The 22,178-nt window shown below is 44.5% G+C and overlaps 1 protein-coding gene and 1 long non-coding RNA gene across 12 annotated transcripts in view; one reads left to right on the plus strand and one right to left on the minus strand.

The window, feature by feature from the left end:
- Positions 1–10,410, plus strand: part of FOXP1 (forkhead box P1) — a 549,899-nt gene extending 539,489 nt beyond the window's left edge. For 9 of the 11 annotated variants that reach the window (XM_032458004.1, XM_014560759.2, XM_032458007.1 and 6 more), the window contains 2 exons: positions 256–422; positions 5,603–5,747. In XM_032458004.1, the coding sequence (XP_032313895.1) occupies positions 256–422; positions 5,603–5,747 (312 nt within the window). Of the gene's footprint in view, positions 1–255; positions 423–5,602 lie in introns of all 11 variants that reach the window. The other 2 variants (XM_006186539.3, XM_032458009.1) reach the window with 2 other exon arrangements.
- LOC106729853 lies at positions 667–2,793 on the minus strand. Its single transcript, XR_004311957.1, has 3 exons — positions 2,666–2,793; positions 1,628–1,702; positions 667–758 (listed from the first exon to the last, which is right to left on the minus strand). It is a non-coding gene; the product is annotated as an uncharacterized LOC106729853 (long non-coding RNA).
- Positions 10,411–22,178: the final 11,768 nt, after the last annotated feature.

A 22,178-nucleotide genomic window follows, 5' to 3' on the forward strand; every position in this document is an offset into this window, starting at 1 on the left:
AAGAGGCAGCAGACAGAAACCTCATTACAAGATAGCCTTGTCTACACCATGTGACTCGACTCTACTCTCATTCAATCCCGCCTCCCTCCCCACGGGTGCCTGTGTCCCTCCACCTCTTAGACCCTTGCATTTGCCCAGCCTGCTGGAATGAACTTAGACCGGCAGTGACTGGCTGCAGCCAGAACGAGTAGCTGCCCTGCGTCTGTGCCCCCCCCCCCCCCGCGTCTTCATCACTGTCCTCTCGGTTGGTGGCAGGCTTCGATGGCTGAGAACAGTATACCTCTCTACACTACGGCCTCCATGGGGAACCCCAGTCTAGGCACGCTGGCCAGCGCGATGCGGGAAGAGCTGAACGGGGCGATGGAACACACCAACAGCAACGAGAGCGACAGCAGCCCGGGCCGATCCCCGCTGCAAGCTGCGTGAGTACTGGGTCCCCCCGGTCCCCGCCAGCCCTGCCATGGCTGCTTCTCACCCCGTCTCGTAATTGCTGCTTTCCCAGAGCCCAGGTGGAGGTGGGTGCTTCTGCAAGTTTTTAGCTGGCTTCGCACATAAAAGGACCATTTACTGACTTTCCCATAAAAGCCGCAGGCCTTTCACGCAGCCTTCTGCGCGCACACAGCCATGAAATGGGTGACACGTGGGCTGCCTCCTTTCTCCTTCCTCGTCATCTCTGGCCACACCAGCTTTCCTCCTAAAAGTGGTCTGCGTCTCGGGGACCAGGGTCACCACGTGTCCACCTTGTGGGCGTGCTGCACCTGAGCAGGGAGGGAAAGGATGCGGGTTTACTCGCTGGTGTGATAAGCGGAGTCACGAACACGCCGCCAGAGCGTTATTACCAAGTGTTAATGATGACATGAACGAAAGGCGGCATGATTTATAGATTGCTCTTAAAATATCAGAAGGAAAATTAATAGGAGCATTATAGCAGCAGACAGCAGTATAATGAGCATGCGTAGGACCAAACCGAGTGATGGGCGGCTGTGGTCCGTGTGGAACGGGAAGTGGCACCAGGACACGCACAGGACAGGCCAGGCCATGCACGATGCCCCTGCGGGTGGGTGGGGGCCGGGAGGCGGGGTGACTCTAAGTCCCCTCTCTCCCAGGAAGAGTTGAAAAGAGAAAAGGAACCACATTATCCCAGATAGGATTTGCAGGGGATGCTTACTGAGTGACAGCCTCTCCCTTGGAGCCAGTGCCTGGAAACCCTGACCTGTAGTAATCAGCAAACAGAAGGAAGTGGCATCTGACAACAGAGGAGACACGCTGTCTGCCAGTGAGGATAATTGGGGGGGTTGGAGGAATCTGAAATTTGCTTATTTACCGTTTGATTTTCATGCCCAAAGTCCTTCGAAGAGCATCTTTAAAGATGAAAATAATCGTTATAAACTGGTATCAGCCATCTCAGCATTTACTCCCCAACATTTGAAGCCTGGGTTTATCTTTCAGGCAGCACCTGCCGCACATCATCCCTCAAGCGACCTGGTGTTGCTGACTTCACCATTGCACTCGTGATCATTAAGTCACGGTCACGGCGAGAGTACTTACGAAGACAGTAAGGCAGTTCAGAGCGAATGTAAATTGGTACATAAGCTACTTCAAGAAACACTCACTAGAGCAGGAATACCTGGAGTTACTGAGTGGCAGAGCGCCGCCTCCTCGTGGTCTCCATGCAGCTCCGAGGTTTAGCTGATGTGTGTTCCTGTGATGTAGTAACAAAGGATCAGTAGGAAAAAGAAAAAGAACTATCTCTGAATAGCAATCTCGGACAGCAGCTTAGAGCAATGCTAATGTCGCTGTACGAGGTCCAGCTACTACCAGGTTCATTTATTTAAAACTTTGAGTTGACCCTAGTACTACTAGAAACCTTATTTTACAGCAGTCAGAATAATTTTTAATAAAATGAAGGTTTTACCAGGTTTTTTTTTAAGAGACTCTGCATCCAAACATCCAAAAGCATACTGTTTGTGACTCAAATCTCACAGGTTTATACAGTTGGCTAAAAATAATTCTATGTCCATAGCACACTCTCTGTGCCTCCTCTCCATGTTAGAGACTGTTACTTTTTGACCTCACATTTCCATTTTTCATTCTTGTCCAGTGTGCATTGCCCTGCTGTGATGCAAATTCTTTCTTAACTGTTCGACTCTTTTGGAATAAATGCAGCCGGTAGGTTTACAGCAAGGCTTAAAGGACCCCCCTCCCCCGTTAGTGAGGCTGCCCGCCTGCTGTCCCATGTTGCAGTCGGACTGTCCCCGCTTCCCCTTTCTGCAACACTCAGATCCCACTACACCGAGTTTCTCTCTCGAAGCACTACAAAGTCCCATAATTATGGCTTTGGGGCATTGCACTTTTCTCCGGATAGGAGCTGAAGGAGCTACAAAGCAAAATACTCCACGCTGTGCACACACCCTCAGAGCACAGCGCCTTTAAACCCCAGCCAGCTTCAGTTAGCAACTCTTACGTTCCCAGAGTGGCTGAAGAAAAGCAGCACTCCGACGCAGGGAGGGGAGCGTGGGCTGTTGCAGGTACCCACCCATAGCCCTTTCAGAGGTAGGCGGGGGGGGGGGGGCAGGGCTGCCGTGCAGGTGCCTCGTGGCTCCCTGTCCTAGGAGAGACACTGGGCGCCCACAAAGCACAGTGCCTTCGGCGGCCTGCAGCTCACCTGAGATGGATCTCGCGCGGAGACCCGTTCTCTTTCACTCTCCGAAGTGCTGCGCGCTTCTGTGTGACTGTGTTCGTCTCACACGGGGGTCTGTGGGTGTCATGTAATGCCGTGAAGCTGGATTTCCTTTCTCTGGAGTTTTAAGAAGCCTTAATGTCCAACCTGGTTGCAGTGTCAGGTTGTCACGCAGGAGATCCGGGCAGTTCACCTCTGCTGGGCAGCCCTGGGCAGCAGGCACTGACCGGAGTTGGGCCACCACGCACGGGCTGGTCGACCCCAGTGCCTTTGGGACGGAGAGTAATGTTATTGGTTGCAAATTTCAAGGGAAAACCAAATATCCTCTAAATGTGAGCTGTACTTTGCAGGGGGGTTTAAATATATCTGATTTGGGGTGGAGGGTGGTGGTTTGTGTGTTGGCCTAGCAAAACATTTGTCAGAGTCTAAAATTATTAAAGCAAGAACTTGCTTAAGACTCTTCAGTTCCTTCTAGGTCCCACCACCCCTCCCACTCGTAGCCTCATACCGTCTTGGTCATCAGATTCAGGTTTGTAAACCTGAGAAGATCAATACCACTGATAGTTTTAAAAAATGAAAACAGGAAGATTGTTGATCAGGGAAACACCTCTGGATCTCAGTCCAGGCTAAATGTCACACAGAAACACTCCTATCCAATTGTTACTAGACCCCATGTTGTCAGTGAAGAAGAGGAGCTACTTTATGAAGTAACATTTCTCAACAGTGAAACTAAGAAACCAAAACACAAAAGACGTGTTCACCATGGTCAGTAGTCCAAGAAACACAGCTCCAGGTGACCTGAGCTGAACCTTGCACCTGCTGAGCAACACGGTGTTTCTAAAAAGCAACGCTCGGTGCTCATGAGGTTGAGTCTAAGTTGACAGCTCTCCTTTGGAAATTAATATCGCAAGAAATCTTAAGATCTGCAAGATGTTTGAGCCTTTGCTCCAACAATTTCATGCTTAGAAATTTACCCTAAGGAGGCAGGTCAACACAAGCAGGACAATTAACGGATAAAAGGGCTCATTGTATTATGAACAAAAAACCAGGGGAAGGGGGCCACAACAAGACAGTCACAAAATGCCCACTACTAACACTGAAATCTCATGTAGCCGTAAAAATTAAAACTGTACAGGGAGCAAAATCTCCATATTCCCGCCATGTTTATAATATGGAAAAATATGGCCCCAAGTGGGCAAGGACAGACTAAAACAAAAAAAAATCCTACCTTACTTAGGGTTTTGGGTGATTGTTTCTTTTAAGGAATAAAATCAATACATCTAACTCTTCCCAAAAGAATACAGGGGATCCTACCAGCGCCGCCTTCCCAGGCGTGTGGTGGACGGAGTCACACAGGAGCCCGTGCTGAGAGGCTGCAATGCTCGGCTGTGTCCGTCTTGACACTCTTAACGCATTTTTTAAGGCATGTTCACATCGCACTGGGCTCTCCAAAGTACGCAGCCGGTCCTGGGTCTTACTGTTGAAACACAAATAAATGGGGCCATTAAAGAACTAAAAATAGATGGAGCCAAACTAGTAAAATGTACTCACATACAACTTCAGTGTATTTCGTTCTGCAAATATTTTTTAAGAATATGGGAGCTATTTTTTAAGAGCTATACATCCTGACATCTTGCCCTCAAATGCTCTCCAGGCTGTGTGATTTTGAGTCACAGCTTTCTGAAGGTTCAGGCGTCAAGGGCAGTCCAAAAGCACTCCTCTGTTTTTAAAGGGTTCCAGTGGCCTTTGGGGTTTGCATACATCATCAATTATTCACAAAGCAGCCATCCCTGGCACCACCTCTTATTACTAATGTTTGATAATGTCAATTTTAAAAAAAATCCTCCCTTCTGTCCCAGCAACGGGACCAGTTTCTTTTTCCCCTAACTTGAATGGTTCTTTTACATATCAAAAGCCCTGCAACCGAAAGTAATTTGTATTTGCAAAGGATCGGTTGTAAATATGATTTACGAACAACATTTCTCAATTGTTATCTGAGTGGTTTCTTAGCGGGTTACCTCTCCCTCCCCCGCAGCCCCTCCGGGTGCACCGCGCGCCGGTCCATAATGGGAAAGTTGGCAGATCGCATCGAAGCCCCGCGTGTCCCAGTGGCCGCTACCAGCCCGGCCTCGTGTTTTGCCTTGTTTACAGCTGACAGCGTTATTATTCTGATTGGGGCTCTGCTTTCTTGTCATATTGTTGTGTTGAGCGAGCCTTTTCCTCTCCGTTTGTGTTTCCTGGCAGGGCTTTTCTTGCCTTATTGACAGTCTGTAAAAATACGCATTAATTTGGAGTTTCAAGCATGTATCATGGTGTCTCTTTGCTGTTTGCTTGAAGTTGATTAATGACAGACCCTCGCTTGGGGTCGGTCTCCGGAGAGTTCTTTCCCAGGTTCTGCATGTTAACTAGCAACACAGAACACACGGCACGCCATGATTAGCTCAGCCTCCTGCACAGAGGTCCCCCCAAACCACCCTTGTATTACACATCCTTAGTTCCCGTAATTACTTGAAGATTTATATTCATCCACCCAGGAGGCCTCTGTGGGGCCTGTTATCTGGTTCTCAAAGTCTGGTCCCCGGACCAGCAGCATCGCTGGGGCGCCTGTGACAGACGCAGAGTCTCAGGTCCCAACCCCAGACCTGCTGAGTCACAGGCTGTCTTTTAACTTGAATTCAAGTAACTGAAGTGCACGTTGGAGGGTCAGAAACACCGCTGGGGAGGACAGGCCCACTCCTGCTTCTGTCCAAAGCATTTCCACGATAGTGGAAATCTCTCTTTCCCTGCTGTCCAGTATGGCAGCCATCAGCCCACACGTGTGGCCCTTGAGCGTTTGAAATGTGGCCAGAGCCAGTGAGGAACTGCATTTTAAATTGTTCGCATTCACTTTAGTGGTCACCTGTGGTTATCTTCTTTTTCCAGGCATCCTGTCCATGTCAAAGAAGAGCCCCTTGATCCAGAGGAAGCTGAAGGGCCGCTCTCCTTAGTGACAACAGCCAACCACAGTCCAGATTTTGACCAAGACAGAGATTATGAAGACGAACCGGTAAACGAGGACATGGAGTGAACATCTGGGCAGGCCGACCCCAAGAGTGAAGATTGGGGGGAAAAAAAAACACACACACACACACACACATACACACACACACAACAAAACAAAAACACGTCAAAAGTTTGCAGTGAAATCGTTCTCCATTTGTTGTACAGTCTGGAGGATTTTTCACTACATTTTGACAACTCTGAAATGTGTTAACTCTTAGTGCCATCAGGAATCCCATTTGGGAGTATTTTTGATTTTTCTACTTTTTGTTGAAAAAAGGAATTTGTACTCTGTGCATTGGACGGACTCGTTTGGTACTTGGGATTTTCCTCTTAACAGTCAACATCAGTGTTGTAAATTTGCTAAACGGATTCACTTTTAGCAGCGGACTCTGAACTGCAGTCCTGCCGACGTTGGACACGGAGGACGCCCAACTGAGCATGCGCACCTAAGCTGCAGACCAAGCCTCTGCCCAGAATTCAAGGATTCCAGTGGACGACCTATTTGCACAGTACTGCATGTTGATTATCACTGCCTTTACTCCTTTTTTTTTTTTTTTTTTTTTTGCTTCCAGTTGGGATGGGGAAGGCCTTTGTGTGTGTATTGGGGGGAGGGGTTAAAAATAATTATCCCAAACTTTTTAATGTATTGCTTTTTTTTTTTTTTTTTTTTTTTTTTTGGCTTCTACTATACCATTTTAAGTTCTGACCTCAGGCCTCCATTTGGGCCCATGGCCTCTTGGAGGCTTAAAAGTTTTCTGTACCTTGTGATGAATGTTAATAGGTGTTTTTATTATACAAGGCTGAATGTCATTTCTCGTTCGTAGTTTTCTGTCACTCATTCCATTTTCCCTTCAGACATCACCACTGTTTTCTCGAAAGTCAGAAAACATTCCGTTTTGGTCTTTTTCAAAAAAGGTCCCAAATGCTGCACTCTACACATGAAGGTTCTCTCACCCAGACGCAAAGTCCTGCCAGAAAGAGAATGAATGACAGAAAAAAAAAAAATAGAGACACTCTAGGAACAAGACAGATTCATTCCACGAAGCAGTATTGGAAGGTGGAAGGGGGTTGTAAACAGATTTTCTTTTTTTTTTTTCTTTTGGAACCTACCATCATCCTTAACAAATACCACAGCATTTACCAGCACAGGACATGCAGCAAGCCCCCCACCCACCTCCTCAAAAATCTCATAGTAGTTAAACTGACAGTGTGGCCCTGGAGGGCTCTCCTTGGAGTAACCAAGTTGAGATGGGCCTCAGGCCCTCTCGGTCGTTAAAACCAGCAAGGGTTGCTTTGTTTGCAAAATGACCCAAAAGCTGGCTTCCCTGAGCAACTTTGCTGAAAAGCGGTGGTGGTGCTGAATTGAAACATCCATTCAGACCTGCTTGGTGGCATTAATCTGTTTGAATGCAAATTAGATTTCGGATTGAACTTGTGATGCGAGTTAATGAGGACCGGGTTCAGCAAATGCTACAGTGTTAATTTCCAATGTGCAAATTTGGTACAGCGGGTCAGTGCGTTATGCAATATTACCCCACCAACCCAGGATCACAGACCAACAGCAGAAGACGTCAGGGGGGGCACATCTCAGCCCTGGGCTTTTTGGGGAAACAAGCACGGTGTGCAGAACACGGCGGTCAGGGGTCAGTACAGCCTCAGTCCTTCGAGCCCCTGACGCCTCCACTCTGCACCCCCTTCCCTGTCACTCGCTTATTTATCTAGGGCTGTAGCTTTTGTTTTAGTTGGAGAGCCTCTGGAGCTTAATTTATATGCTTTGTACCTTTTTTTCTTCCTAAAATTACCAAAGATATTACACAAAGGTAAATTATGTTCTCTGTTTTATGCTTTATCTGATGAAGCCAAATATCCTCTTATTGTTGATCAAAGGAGGCGAAAGAATTTAGAGGCAATTGATGAGAAATAGGCTATTGCTAACGTAAGAAAACTGCTTCTCTCACCATAGACTACATTTAGAAGACCAAGTAGGTAATGGAACCAAAGTTGTTACTTTTTTTTTTTTTTTTTTTAAGTTGTTACTGTTTTTCTTTTTCTTTTTCTTGTTTTCCTTCTGTACCTCTACAGAGACCAAAACTTGTAAAGAGAAATTACTGGGCTATTGAAGATAGAAATAGGACACAGTATTAAGGGAGCGAACGAAGGAGTACCATCTCAGAGAAAAACCAGTGTGCGGCGCTGAAACCTAGGGGGTGTCCAGTGAAGGAGACAGTGAAGGTCAAGTTCAGGGAGAGCAGCTAAAGCTTCTGCAGTTGACCTAGACCACATACTAGTCCTTCTACAAGACATTTCTTTTCTAAAGCCGGATTGGATGCCACTTCCGTTTAAGGACTGTGCTGTGATCACTGCGTTAATTTGGGTTCACCTCGGCATAGATCCTCTGTGTTTTTGTATTTTAAACATGTTTCCTTTTTACCCTACTTTTTAAAAGATTTTTTTCAGATTAGGCTTGGGTCGGCATTTCTCATTTAAAAAAAAAAAAGTAACACTCCCGTCCACTCCCGAGCTTGGTACAAAACCTTCTTTGGCAGTTACCTTTGAAGCTTCTCTCTGCTTTCTGTATAAAGGGCAGTCTGTGGTCACTCGAGACTTACTTTTTTTTTTTTTTTTTTTTTCACTTTTCCAGGCAGCTTCATGATGTGCAGGCAGTAGCCAGACAGGGTCATGGGAAGGGGGCCCTGTGCTTCTAAACGGAGCGGTTGCTGGTTAGCTTGGTATTCAAAAGAGGATAAAAATCTGGTAGATTAGTTCATTCTCAGCATGTGTAGCTAGACATGAGTAAAGTTAACAGCATGAGAAACTGTTAGTACGCATACCTCAGTTCAAACCTTTAGGGAATGATTAAAATTAAAAAAAATACATTTCACTCAGTTGCACTTAGTCGTATGTCTTGCATGCTTAGTCTAAAGACTGTAGCAAAAAGAAAAAAAAGAAAAATTAGATTTCACCTATCTTTGCAGGTATCACAGCCTTGCAGAAGAACCAACTTAAAAAAAAATTCTCAGGCTTTACCGCAAGCAAACTTCACTCTGATTTTTACAATTCTGATTCTGTATCCCTTGGGGGTATTCCAGTCTCTTCTTTAGGATGGGCTTTATTATGTTGTACATATATCCAGAGGTGTCTGTGTGAATCTTTGTCTTTTTTGGGGGAGGGCAGAGGGCAGTTCTTTTTTTAGGTATTGTTCCTAAAAAGGAATAAATGCATACACCTGTTTGTCAAAACACCTTTGCTTTCTGTGCAACTGCTTTATATTAACGATACTTTAAAAAAAAAAAAAGCTTTGGAAAAAAAACTACTGTATGTAATGGAATTGCAGAGTATGCTGCACATGTATTTTATTTAGTTATTCTTGCTTTAAGAATATTGGATGACATTTCCTGACATGTGGGAGGGAGGAAGGAACTCCCAAACTTTTTTTTTTTTTTTTTTTGCCTTTTAAATTGTAACATAGTTGACAGATTTTTTTTTCTTGTTTTCATTGATCAGAGCATCTTGTACAGGTTTTTTTTTTTTTTTTTTTTTTTTGTGTGTGTGTGTGTGTGCGTGCGCGTGTGTGTTAATCTGTTTTTTGATACATTCCTATCCCTTGCGTTTATCCTGCCACTGCCTTCCTTGGCTATCTTAAACAAGTTCATACATTTGAAAAGAGGAAAAAAAAAAAACTGTTGTTTTAAAAAATGTTTTCTCCTGCTGCAGTAAATATTTTGCATGATGAAATTCCAGGGTCACACTTTCAAAGTTTATCAGTGAAGTAGTGATTACTAATGGGGAGTGTCAAAGCTATGGAACTTTTTGTATAAAAAAAAGAAAAAGAAAACTTTACAAGGTGCCAAGATGTACAGACAATTTGTTACTTTTTTTTTTCCCCAAAGAAAAGCGTACACCAGGGAGACAGTCCCTTGTATCAGGCAAACGCACTGTCAGGAATGAGGACCCATCCTACTTGTCTCTAGAGTGTCCTTGTCAGACAAGTTACCGCTGCGTACGCTGAACCAGCAGTGACAGGAAACATCAAGGCTTACGCACGGGAAGAGTGACCGCCAACCCTGCCACCTTCAGACCGCTCTGACCTGATTCCCAGCCTTCCATACGACCTAGAAGACACCTTGGATTCTTGACCCAAAATATGATGTAAATCACTAGCTATTTTATGACAGAAAAAAAAAAAAAAGAGTTGCAAAAATATTTCCTCTCCTTTCCACATTCCAGCTCGAGCTCTGTTTCCAAGCGCAAGAAGAACATATTTAGAAGGATTTTGCATCTTTGGGGTACCTTTTGGCTAATGGTAGACCCTCTTGATATTTTGGATGTTTCTGAGAGTCAGTTTCGCTTTTTTATCCTGAGAATGAGACTTACCAATTCCAAAGGCATGTTGCGGGGTGTAGGTCGGTCTCGGCCACCCAGAAGCCGGGAGGGAGCTGGTACACCCCAGACTGTGAGCGTGGTGCTTCGTGGATATGTGCTGCCAGTAACAAGATTTCTTTTTTTTACTTTTGTTTTGTTTCAATAAGGCATAAAAGAAACTCATTCCTTGACATCAACTGTAATTCCATCATTCCGTGTCTGTGGATACAGACAATAAAAAAAAAAATTTGTTGTGTAGTCAGTACTAATTACTGACATGATAGCATTCTCAAATGCAATAAAAACGCTGGTTGTTCACACTGGTAGTAAAAGTCGCCACAGCCTAAGTTTCTTTCCCCTCCTGACCCGCTGAGAGTGTATGTTTGGCATATGCCTTGGGTTTAGCACCAGCTGCTTCCAACGCAGAATTAAAATCAATCTTAACTAAAAGCTTTCATCATCACGGAGGGCCGACGCACATACCCTCAGGATTTCAAAGTGAAAAGTCTCCACTTAGAGAATTGGGGGGAAAAAATGTGAGAGGCTACCTTTTCTCTCTGGGAAGCACAGTCTTATTTTCCTTCATCAAATTTTACAGGGAGGGGGAAAAAAAAACAAAATATTGAATAACTAGCATTAAGAGCAAACTGAAATTTCAGAGGAAAGCAAGTTCATGAATAATTCATTAAAATTTCACATCTGCAAGATTAGTCATCCAAATAAAATGCTAATGTCAAAAACATGCACCGTCTATAATATTCTCATCAAGAAATCTTTTTGCATATAATGATAAATGCTGAGATTAGAACAAATGATTTTATAAAAATATTCTATCAAAAAGGATGGTAGATAACTGCCTTCTGTGCAGAAAACAGGAAAGCTCCCGTCACTAAATATTTCCAAAAAAATCATCTTGATTTTTGAGGTCTTTAAAAATTGCATACCTCTAGAAAAATTTGCTCTTTCTGTTTAATTTTGTTCTGTTGTATGTGTTCTAAGGATTAATTACTTTGGGCATCCTTTCTGACTAAAAAATTCAATTGGAATATTGGAAGCAGCGCTTTCAAGTGGCCGAACCGCGGTAACTATGTAACTGTTAACGTACATAATTCAGAGCACATAACACAAGCCAAGAGATGACTTGAAAATTAACCTTGCAGTTTTTATTCGGCAAAGACCAGCTGATGCTGAGGAATGGGTAAAGGTTCTTTCCCAGCATTGTTTTGAAAAGCCGTATGGGGGGGGGATTTTTTTCATATACGTTTAGCTGTTAATGTTGCAAAGTAATGTCCACTTTTCATTAACAGTTATGCCACCACCGAAAAGCCCTCTAGTCTGATAATTAGTAAAACATTTGAACCCTTTATTCTTATCTAGCTACTAAGAATATATTAGGGTTAATTGAAATGCCTTTAAATATCATGCTTAAACACAAATACTGCTTACAGCATTGCAACTGGTAAAATTAAATATGTACACATATTTGAGTTAAACCGAGGGACCCAGAGCAAGTGCGACAACGCATTAGTCAAGATTTGCTGGCTGATGCATACTACATTTTTAATTGTATTTCACAAGTTGTTCTAGGGCAGGGACACACTCTTTTACACATTCATTTTAGGGCTTGTCACTCAGACAAACAAGACGGTAAACCCCAACTGCAGGCTCTTCTTTTAAACCGCAGCCTTTATGTAAAGAGCCTAAACTTTGAGGAAGACCAGTTTCACACCAACACAACCAGCTGCAGGACGGTAACAACCTCTTCCTTCCCCCAGAAAAGGATCACAACAGAGTATAATTAGTCTTTCTTAACTTACTAGATTTTGCCTTCTTTAATGAAATTGCATATTTCTGCATAGGGTAGCGATCATGATTTTTTTTCTTTCCTCTCTACTGTAGTTGAGTTAAATAAAAATATTCTTTATTTGAATCAAGTGAAGTTGGGTCTCAAACCTTCATTTAAGAAATGGACTGATGGATGAAAGGTTTAAGACAGAATTCACATTGGAGGGAAATTAAATTACATACAAAAACACTGGTGTAACTGTGGGACAATATTTGGATTAGAAAGCCATCACTCTAGATATAACCCACTTGTATTTATTTTTGAACAGCATTTTGTTTTTTTAAAAAACAAAACCAATGTCATCTTATTCCCACCCTTATTGTAAAATGACATTCCATGCTTAGTATATAAAAAAATGCATATATATAATATGTATATCCATTTGATATGATCAACGGGCTTTTTTTTTTTTTTTTTGGCTTATACTAAGATTATAGGGACGGGAAAAAAAAGACAAGCTTCAAGTTATAATGTTAATTTGAAGGTAACCGGCCTTTCAAGAATTAATTTCAGCCAAAGCAATAATCATTATTTACCAGCATGTGACATTTTTATCACTCATCATATTAGCAAATTTCCATTGAAAATGCTAAAATGGTTCGTCATAAGGCAGATAACTGCTCTGGCTGTAAAAATGACCAACACAAGTGCCGGTACTCAAACATTAAATTATACTGTAATTAATAAAGACAGTTAAACTGTCTACTAGCAACAGCAATTTAGGTAACCACATTTGATCGGCTATAAATTGTAACTACATTAAAATTCCAGAAATATTAGCAATATGGATTACTTGATGGAAGTCACTGCGGATCACCAATTCTCTCGCTCTCTTTTTTTTTTTTTAAACAACGGAAGCACAGGTCAGGTTGACCACAAATCCGTGAGCGGAGATCAGGCCTTAGCACTTTTAATCTTGTGAAACAAGTAATTACAAATAGTTGCATCGATTTGTTAAAAAGCTTTGGGTGACATAAATTGCTTCCTGTTTAGCTTATTGCTCTGATACATGGATGTCACCAAGTCCAGTATTAATTAAGGCCCTAGAAGAACACAGGGTGGCTTCCCATGACGAATTTGTCAATCCTTTTGTGAGCTTTCTTGAGAGCTGCTCTAACTGGCTCATTTCTTATTAGTGACAGAAAGAGAGAGGAAGACTATTTTGCTCCATAAAGTCTTTAATACTGGCTTAATTTTTGATTCTAAACTAAACTGCAGGATTCCGGGCGTACTTTCTTGCCACTCGACAAAACACAAGCACATTTGAAAAACATCTTCTAAATAGAATAATATTTACAAGGCATTTCAGCCTCTGAAAAGCTAACACTTCTCCCTTCTCAATCTAGGGGACTATATGGGTTTCCTCGAATTGATATTTCTCCACTCGAAATACAATTTTAAATGGCTTCTGCGTGTTATTGACTTAACATAAATCAAATGTATCACGTATATACTTTCAGTTGGCATGCCACTTAGAAAAATACATTAGATTCTGGAGGGGGGGGAGTCTGGAGAAAATTTATTAAATAGAAGTTTTTACTGTAACAGAATATTAATGTAAGCCAATGCTCATTTGCCATTAAGCTGATCCCTTTTATTTTTTTCCCTAACATACACATGCTTTTTATTATTTTGCACTCAAGCAAAAATTCCACATTCAAAGACTTTCCATCTAGTCGGGAATGTCTCTGGCAAGAAACACGTCAGAAATCCTGACCTCCAGAAAGACAGCAGACCATCCATGCTAAGCTTTAGGCCCACTAGGTGACGACAGCAAACGCAGGTACTCGCTAGTCAACACTGTGGAATCGGGAGAAACAATTACTCTTTAAATCCTTTCTCACCGCCACTCCACCAGCGCACAGATGAAAATGTTTGATTTGCAACATAAAAGATTCATTAATTACCACTTGAATATTTAAAGCTATTTTGCAGTCTAACAGAGGTAGATAAAGCACTGAATTAAAACCTCTAATAAAATTGTAAAAATATTTCAGTAAGTTTACCCGTGTTATGATTTAGGGAGAGATTCAAGCATCCTCACGGAATGGAGTCTCAGCAATTTTCAAGAGTGTATTGAAGGGAAGGGCTAAGCGTTCCGGGAAGGATTTGTTTCTCACTTTCAAATGTTTACCAATAATTTATTTTCGAATTGAGCTTGCTACTTTTGAATTCCACGGATAGGGGTGAGGGGAAATCTGCCAAGCAGGTCAGAGCATTCATTGTCTGTCTGACCCAGACAGAAGTATTCAAATAAATGCTGAAGGGTTTAGGACCTATCACATGAAGGTGGCGATTTCCTCCCCACAAAATGCATGTCCCTCCCACCCCTGCCCAGCATGAGTTTTCTCTTTGTACAATTGTTTACAGCATTTCAGTGTCAGGATCCTGGGATCCTCTAAGTAGGCAGTGCCCAACACACACTCTGAGTCAAACGCTAGGAAACCTGAATGTCAGGTTCCCAGGCCCAGCCCTGACCATAACGCACGGGCGACTCTGGCAAGTAACTTCATCTCTTTGGTCCTCCCCTTTCTTTCTCTTAATTGAGGACATTTAACTAAATGACAAAAAGGGTTCTTTCCAATTTTAAGGTTCTAAAAATTTCATAACATTTTCCCCCTTGGGGACTTTTCTTGATGAGATCTCTGGTCTCAGAGTGAACAAGTCTGTGTGGCATTCCGTATTTCACCACTCTTACAATATTGTCCAATCGCACCCTGCCTCGTAACATGCCGTGTTACGAGCAAATTTCACTAGCATGCACGCTTTCAACCATCCATCCATCCATCCATCCACCCACAAATACGCACTAAATGCATTCAATGACCTGCCAGAACTCAACACTGGAGACCGACTGGGAACACGACAGACACAGTGTTGGCCCACGGTACCCCACGGCTCACTGGGAAGAGTTCTTAAACACTGCTTTGTCCTGTGAAGCACTGAGTGCTAAAGAGAAGGGAAGTGCAGGACGTCATAGGAAGACCACCCAGCTCCACCGGGGACAATCAAGGAGGCTTTCGGGAACACACAATGTTTAATCAAAACGCCAAGCATGTGTAAGAGTAATGCCAGCTCTGAAGGAGGAGGGAGAAGCTGCTCGAGGCAGAGGCAGAAGAGCTAGAGTTTGAGAGGCATGGGACTCCAGGGCAGGGTCAGCAAGGAATTTTCCAGCAAAACACTCAACAGAGTCATCATGGCAGTGAAATATATCACGCATAAGGCACAATCGTAATTCTTGTTAACAAATCCCACTGCTTCCCACAGTCCAGCTCGGTCATCCCCGAGGAGGTGGTGCTAAATCAGCTTCACCTTCGGGGGAGGAAACTGCCCCTGGCCTGCCCTCTCCTGGGGCCACACGGCCGCCTTGCTCTTCCTGGGCTCCCAGTAGCTCTGCCTCCGGGCTCAGAGTTTCTGTTCCCTCCGGGGTAGATGTGCTCTTCCTGACTCTCTGAGTGGTTCACATGCTCCCTCCCTCCAAACACTGCAAAACGGGCCTTTCCTGGTTCGTGCGGTGTACAGGGCACCCTGCCTGCCGCTCTGCCCTCCACACTCCACCCCCCTCCCCCGCTCCCACGTTTCCATCGCACACAGCATCTCGCAACAAGCTGCGTTCATTTGCATCCTGGCTCACCCCGCATCTCCCTCCCGCTCCACCAGCAGAGACCCTGCATGCATGCTCAGCGGCTGCGTCCCCAGCAGGAGTGACATTCCCACTTGTTGAGTGAATTAACACACTATACCCTGCTAGGAAGGATGGAGGTGGAATCTGAGCTCCTGCACTCAGATACTAGAGCCTGCCTGCCTATACCATTCCGCTGGGTTTCACGGCCAAACAAGCCAAGGATCACTTCTCAGACTCTCACACCAAAGCTGCCAGATAGGAATGATCACCGGGACTGTACAGATGAGGACATGGGGGCTTTCTAGGTCACGCACTCAAGGGTACATGGAGATGATTCTGGAAGGTTGGCACGTGCCCTCGTGGCTGACTCTGCCGGCCCACCTCTTAGCGCTACCTTAGGCTTACCTCTTAAGAGCCTCTCACCTAAGGTACCAAATATGCTCACGTGACAATGCAAACAGCATCACTGATACTCATTTTTAAGATATTTTAAGATATCGAATAACGTGGAAAAAGACCATTTCAGCGCGAGCCCGACACAGCCTGCTGTGCCCACTACCAGACACGAGCAGGAGCAACACTCGGAATGTGCCGTGTGTCCTGGGGCCTTTGTGACGTGCCTCACGGCACAGGGACTGTTCCTGCTCCGGCCTGAAGTGCTGAGAGGCCCCACATTTCCCTTGTCTTTCTCTCAGATACGTTAAAAGCCTAACAGGTACATTACGTCCTTTGTGTCCAGAGTCTCCACTTCCTTTCTTGGAGATCCGGTGCCCCTTGGAAGACGCCCAGAGGAACTGTGAGCTCCCTGAGGATAGGTCCACCCTCCTGTCCCCTGCGGGACCACCCTGAACATGCCTGGTGGCAACCGGAGAGGCTGGAGGCAGAGGCAGACAGACAGGCCTGGAACCAAGTCCAGATGACCGGGATTGTGGTCTCCCTGGCCTTTTTTTTTTTTTTTTTTTTTTTTAGTTTTATGCAAAATGGAATCAGTGGGGACCTGGTTACAAACAGAAAAGAGATAGTAAGTTTCTACTGACCCTGAATTTTCTTTTCATTTCCTTTATATGTATCTTATGCTGTATATGTGACAGTTAAAAAAAAGAAAACACTAGTTAATCATGGGCACAGGCCATCGCCCTGATTTTTCTTGTTTTCTCCCCCTTAGATTCCCAAGAAGTGAAATGTTTTGTCCCCCCACCTTTTTTTTTTTTTTTTTTGGATCTTGTAGTAATCCCAGGGCTCTTGATGACTTCGCAACTTCCAGCAAATGTCTCTAAGCCTCAGAAAAAAATTCTTGCATTACAAGAAAGGTATAATGACTAAAGGAGATCATGTGTGCATGTGTGTGTGTATGAAGAATAAGCCATGGGTAGGGAGGTGGGGTGTAGCTCAGTGGTGGAGCATGTGCTTAGCATACCCGAGGTCCTGTGTTCAACCCCCAGTACCACCAGTAAAAAAATAAGTAAATAAATAAACTTACTTACCTCCCCCCTTCAAAAAAATAAATAAAAATAAATCTATGAAAAACTGTTTTTAAAAAAAGAAAGCATGCAAACTAACAAAAAATAAAGTTGAAAGCAAAAAGAAATCTTTTTAAAAGAGTAAGCCATGGAATTTTATTTCTAATAAATGGGACACACCGTTGAGGGAAAACAGACTCAGTGCCTGTTGTCCTGTATTTTACACCCTAGCCGGGAGCCAGGTCTTCCTCCATTAGCCTCAAACTGAAATGTAAAATCCCAGGTGTTACAAGAACGGGTAACACACAGAGAAATGTCCTCTCGGGAGGATGGGTCAGGACACAGGTCTGAGAGGACGAGACACCGAGTGAAGACCTGAGATGCGTGAGTGCCATTCCAGGCAGACGCGCGACGAGCTGGTTTCCTGGCATCCACTGCCATGCGGCAAGCACAGCGCCCTGATTTTCCTTTGGGACAGCCGCCATCTCCCACCCTGTCAGCTCACCTGCTCAGAGCTCCTCTCAAGATTTATTAGAACTGTTCAGAGACATACTCTTCCTGAAGGAACTGCTGATTGGCCAGGACATGCGCCTAGAGCTATGGGTGGCTGTTTGCGCTATTAACGTGGAAGAGAGCCACCTAAAGAAAAGGAAATCAAAGAAAACAGAGACGAAAGAGAAAGACAAAGGGAGGAGCCTAGAACAAGACTGAGAGCTGAGACCAAGGCCAACACAGGAAGCCAGGAGGGGAGATGGAGATCAACACTGGGAATAAGGAAAAATAGAAATATGCTGATCACCTCATTTGAGCTCCAGGATCCAGCCATGCCTGAAGCTTCAGTATGCTACCAGCTTCCAATTATGAGAGCCAATAAACCTTGGATGTACCAGTTTGAGGTGGCTTTCTTCTTTTGTAATCAAATAGTCCTAACGAATATACTGTGGGAGTGGGGGTGGGCAATGGACAGAGGAGACAACATGCACCAAGGTCCTACAGCAGAAAAGAGCCTTCTGAGTTTCCACGTTCAAGGATTTGACAGGAGGCCTGTATGTCTGGAGCTCCAAATGTGAGCGAGAGCCTGGGCTAGATGACGCTCAAGACAGAAGCAGGAGCTAGACCACTCATAACCATGGCTTTATAAGAAAGAATCACATGACATGCCACATACTTGGCCTAAATGATCCTTCTCCTGTCATTTTGCAAGTAAAATTACAACTCTAAACACACTGGTATTAGGGAGAAGAGCGGTCTCCTTCTTTGGAGCCGAAACAGAAGCAAAATGTGTTTCACCAAGTCCAGCAAAATCCAAGATGCAAAAAGGGGAGAGCTGATCCCAGTCACTGGAAAATAACTTGGATGCATTTTATATTGTTTCTCTCATTTTTTGATCAGAGGGAAACTTGGCTTCTGGTTTGGCTGAATTCAGGATCCAATACAGAATCACAGCTCAACAGACAGAGGGGTAACTAACGCTTGGCCTCGGCTCTCCAAAAGTGGTGATTTTTCACCAATGTCTTCATAGCCTCAAATTAGCGGGTCAATTAAGAATATAAAAGATGCTAAAGAACAGAGGAAGACGGGACCCAGAGAGCAGGGACTCAAAGGGTGGCATGTACGTCCCGTGTACGTGTTTCCTTCCCCACCTACTAAATATTTCCTCTCTTGGTCTCCCTCCCCCCGTTCCAACCCCAACACTGCATCCCGTGGTGTATAAACCTGACACCCTCCTACCATAGGCGGGTTTCTGCTGCTGGAACTCAGCTGGCACAGGGCCATAGGAGAGTGTCACTGTTTTTACCTGGTGTCCAATTCTGATTGACACGGTCCATGCCACTCCAGCTGCTAGCTATTTGGAACACCGCCCCTGGTTTCCTCTGTGTAGTAAAGAAGGTGACCACAGGCAGTGCCGTGCCTGAGTCTGGAGTCAGGGACGCCCGTCTTCATCTTCAGAGATGTGTAGTGGGGGATGGACTCTGACTGGCCCAGCCTGGTCACCCCACCGTCTCCCAGTCAGTCCTAGTGGCCACAGCAGGAGGGACACCCGCCTATCGGTCATCCTTGCAGGGAACGTTTGCCAGATTCACCAGAATCACACTGAATTGGGTAAAACTGTTCCCTCTAAGAAATACCAGTGATGCTCGGGAGGCCAAAACAATTGTCCACTTACCCCCCACTAGTGCTAAGCACTGTGTTGAATCCACAGCACTGAGGGACATAGTCTCCAGCCCTCAAGTTGCTTATAACCGAGTGGCACCTTAGAGACAGACCACTCATCTCCTCAATAGTCACACTGAGTGCCTACTGCGTGTCAGACACCGTTTTAGTTTCTGGGGGTTCAGTAGTGAACAAAGTGAGGAAGAATCTCTGCCCTCCTATACCTTCCTTTCTAGAAAAGGGAAGCAGATGATAAACAGCAGGTTAGATGATGGCAGGTGGTCGGCAGAAAAACAAAGCAGGGAAGAGGGACAGAAAGTGCCCAGGAGAGGGGTGGTGGGGTGGTTGCCATAGTAAAGACCTCGGTGATCACATGACACTTAAATTAAGGTCCAAAGAAGCAAGGCGGCTGGATATCTGGGACAAGAGCATTCCATGCAGAGGGAACAGAGAAGGCAAAGGCTCTGAGTCTGGAGCAGAGGGGGTGGGGAAGAGGATTGCAGGGCAGAAGGCCGGCAAGGGAGTGGGGAGCTGACGACGTCATGCATCAGTGAGCTCACTGTGAGGACGTTTGCTTTTCTTCTTGGTGAAATGGGAGCCACTGGAGGTCGTGAGGACAAGTGTGACATCCACCGATTTGAGCTTTAAAAGGACCCTTCTGGCTGCCGTGTTGTAAATGTAGGGAGACAGCTACAGAAGCAAAGAGATCGGCTGCAAGAGAGACTCTGGTGGCCGGGACTCAGGGGGCAGCAGGGGAGATGGTGCGGGGACTTCTATTTTGAAAATAGAGCCAACGGAACTTGTTGCTGAATATGGTCCATCCTGAGAAACGGACAAGGTCAGTGAAGACTCCAAGTTGTTTGGACATGATCAACCGAAAGAAGAGTTGTCATCCCCCAAACTGGGAAGACTTCACGAGAAACAGGTCTAAGGAAACACTGAGAGACTCGTCTACACTTTCCAACTCAAGAGGATTCCTGACCACCCAGCTTGAGGTGTTGAATAGGCAGCTGGTTAAAGGAGTCCGGGAGAAGGTTGGGGCTGGATATGTGCAGGGGTGTGGGATGGGGCAGGAAAGAGTAAATGATATTTTGGTTTCAATAACAGAGGGAAGGTAAAATCCTTGTCCTATGAAAACAAAATCTCAGTTGCAGAAACTATATAGTTTCCGTTCAGTGAAATCAAGATTTGGAGATCCACCTGAATCATTTTTGGTCCAACAGTAGGTGACTTACTTAATGAATTTAAAATCGACATCCTTGCCAGGGGGAAAAGTCTCTTATGCTAGCCTTAAAGCAAAGGAGCTCTGGTAATTACTTAGAGCGTAATTAAGTTCATAAAACAAAAACATTTCTTTTGTAGCAAGAGAACTAGAAAATTGTGGGTGGAGGGTGGAGAGAGAGCGTGTTGTTTATATATAAACAACTTCTTACCACAAGTATTTCCTGGGTTGCACATTTTCAAAGAGTTACTAATTTAAAAATAAACATTTTCCGAAAGATCAGTTCACCCTAGGTTCATTCTCTCTCAGAAGTCCTTCCTTAATTACAAAACCTGCAGAACCCATTTCCTTTGGTGTGCAAAAAGGTGTGTAATTAACCCATCAGCATAATACCTATCTCCATGTAAAACCCGCACTTATGAACTTTAACTGCTGAATAAAAACTCCTATTACATGACCATTAAGTATTATGAATAAAGCAAGTCATGGTAGGACTTGATTAATTTTTATGCACTATGGATTGTGTCTGGAAGAAACTTGATTTTGGCGGGTCCCCTCCTGGGCAACCCCCACTGCCTTTGATAGCTTCACCTCAGGAAAGGCATGTGCTGAGCTGGCGTAGGGAAAAGGGGTCTGACCTCCTGCGAACCTCAGCTACTCTTGTTCAGGGAGAAACCCCAGACTTCCCTAATGAATAATGGACACAATCAGCATTAGAGGGAAAGGAAGGGATGCCAATGGCTGGGGAAAAAACAAAAAAAAAGTTGACTCCCCTGGGTATAGTTTCCAAAGCTGACATCTTTTTAGGTTAATACATACTTTACCTTTTAAGTTACTACATAAGAATCTCAGCTTAAGACTGGAACATTTCATTTGGAATTCTAATAATGATCAACTTGTGCCTTAGGAGCCTAGACTTGGAGATTCTTGATTTAGATTTTGTCAGGGAAAAGGAAGAATTGTGAATGGTATCTCAGAATCCCCAATGGAACTTGTTCTATGAAATTCTGAGTAGGGAAGCAAGAGGTAAGGACAGTGTCTCCAACCAGAATGAATTTTGGTTGACCAGTAGGGAGAAAGAAAAACTGGAGCAGAGAGAACTACAACTTAAGATACTAGGGTCTGAGAAGAGCTTGACACAGTGCCCCCGCCAGGGTGGAGGTCACAGAGCCCAAAAAAGAACATAAAGATTCCAAAAGTGAGGAGACCAAGGCTAGGTTTCCAAGGGTTAACCCTGAGACCAAAAATCCCATATCCTCAAAAGACTGAGTAGGACGTAACAATGGGCAAGTGAGGTGGTGGGCAGATGGCTGGAGAAAAGCCTCTGAAGGTCTTTTTTTTTTTTTTGCAGTTTACATCTTTATTTCTTGAAAGTCTCAATTTTTAGAGTGATACAAGGAATATGAGAAGAGTTTCTAGGACCTCCCTTCCAGAGGGCTTCAAGAGTGTCTATGAGCCTAGAAACTGAGGGCTTAAGGGTAAGAGGGTAACGGTGCCGGAAGCCAGGAGGAGTCGGGAAGAGGTAACTCAGATACAGGCAGAGGCAGCCTCCCCTGAGCTTTCCCTTCCCCTCCTCTTCTTCTCCCCTGTGGCATAAAAGATCCCAACTAAGGGAGTCTGCTCTCGGAAAACTGCAGTGTTGAAAGCAGAAGCACAAGCAAATTCCGTACGGGGTCAGGTTCAGATAGTAGAGAGGAGGGAAAATGCTAAGGTCAACCCCAGACTACGATGCTAGAGGGTCAAACTCCCCTCCAGACCCCGAGGGTTTAGACGTCACCTTTTCCTTA

This window comes from Camelus ferus, chromosome 17, assembly GCF_009834535.1.
Source record: "Camelus ferus isolate YT-003-E chromosome 17, BCGSAC_Cfer_1.0, whole genome shotgun sequence".
In the NCBI taxonomy this organism is placed as follows: Eukaryota; Metazoa; Chordata; class Mammalia; order Artiodactyla; family Camelidae; genus Camelus; species Camelus ferus.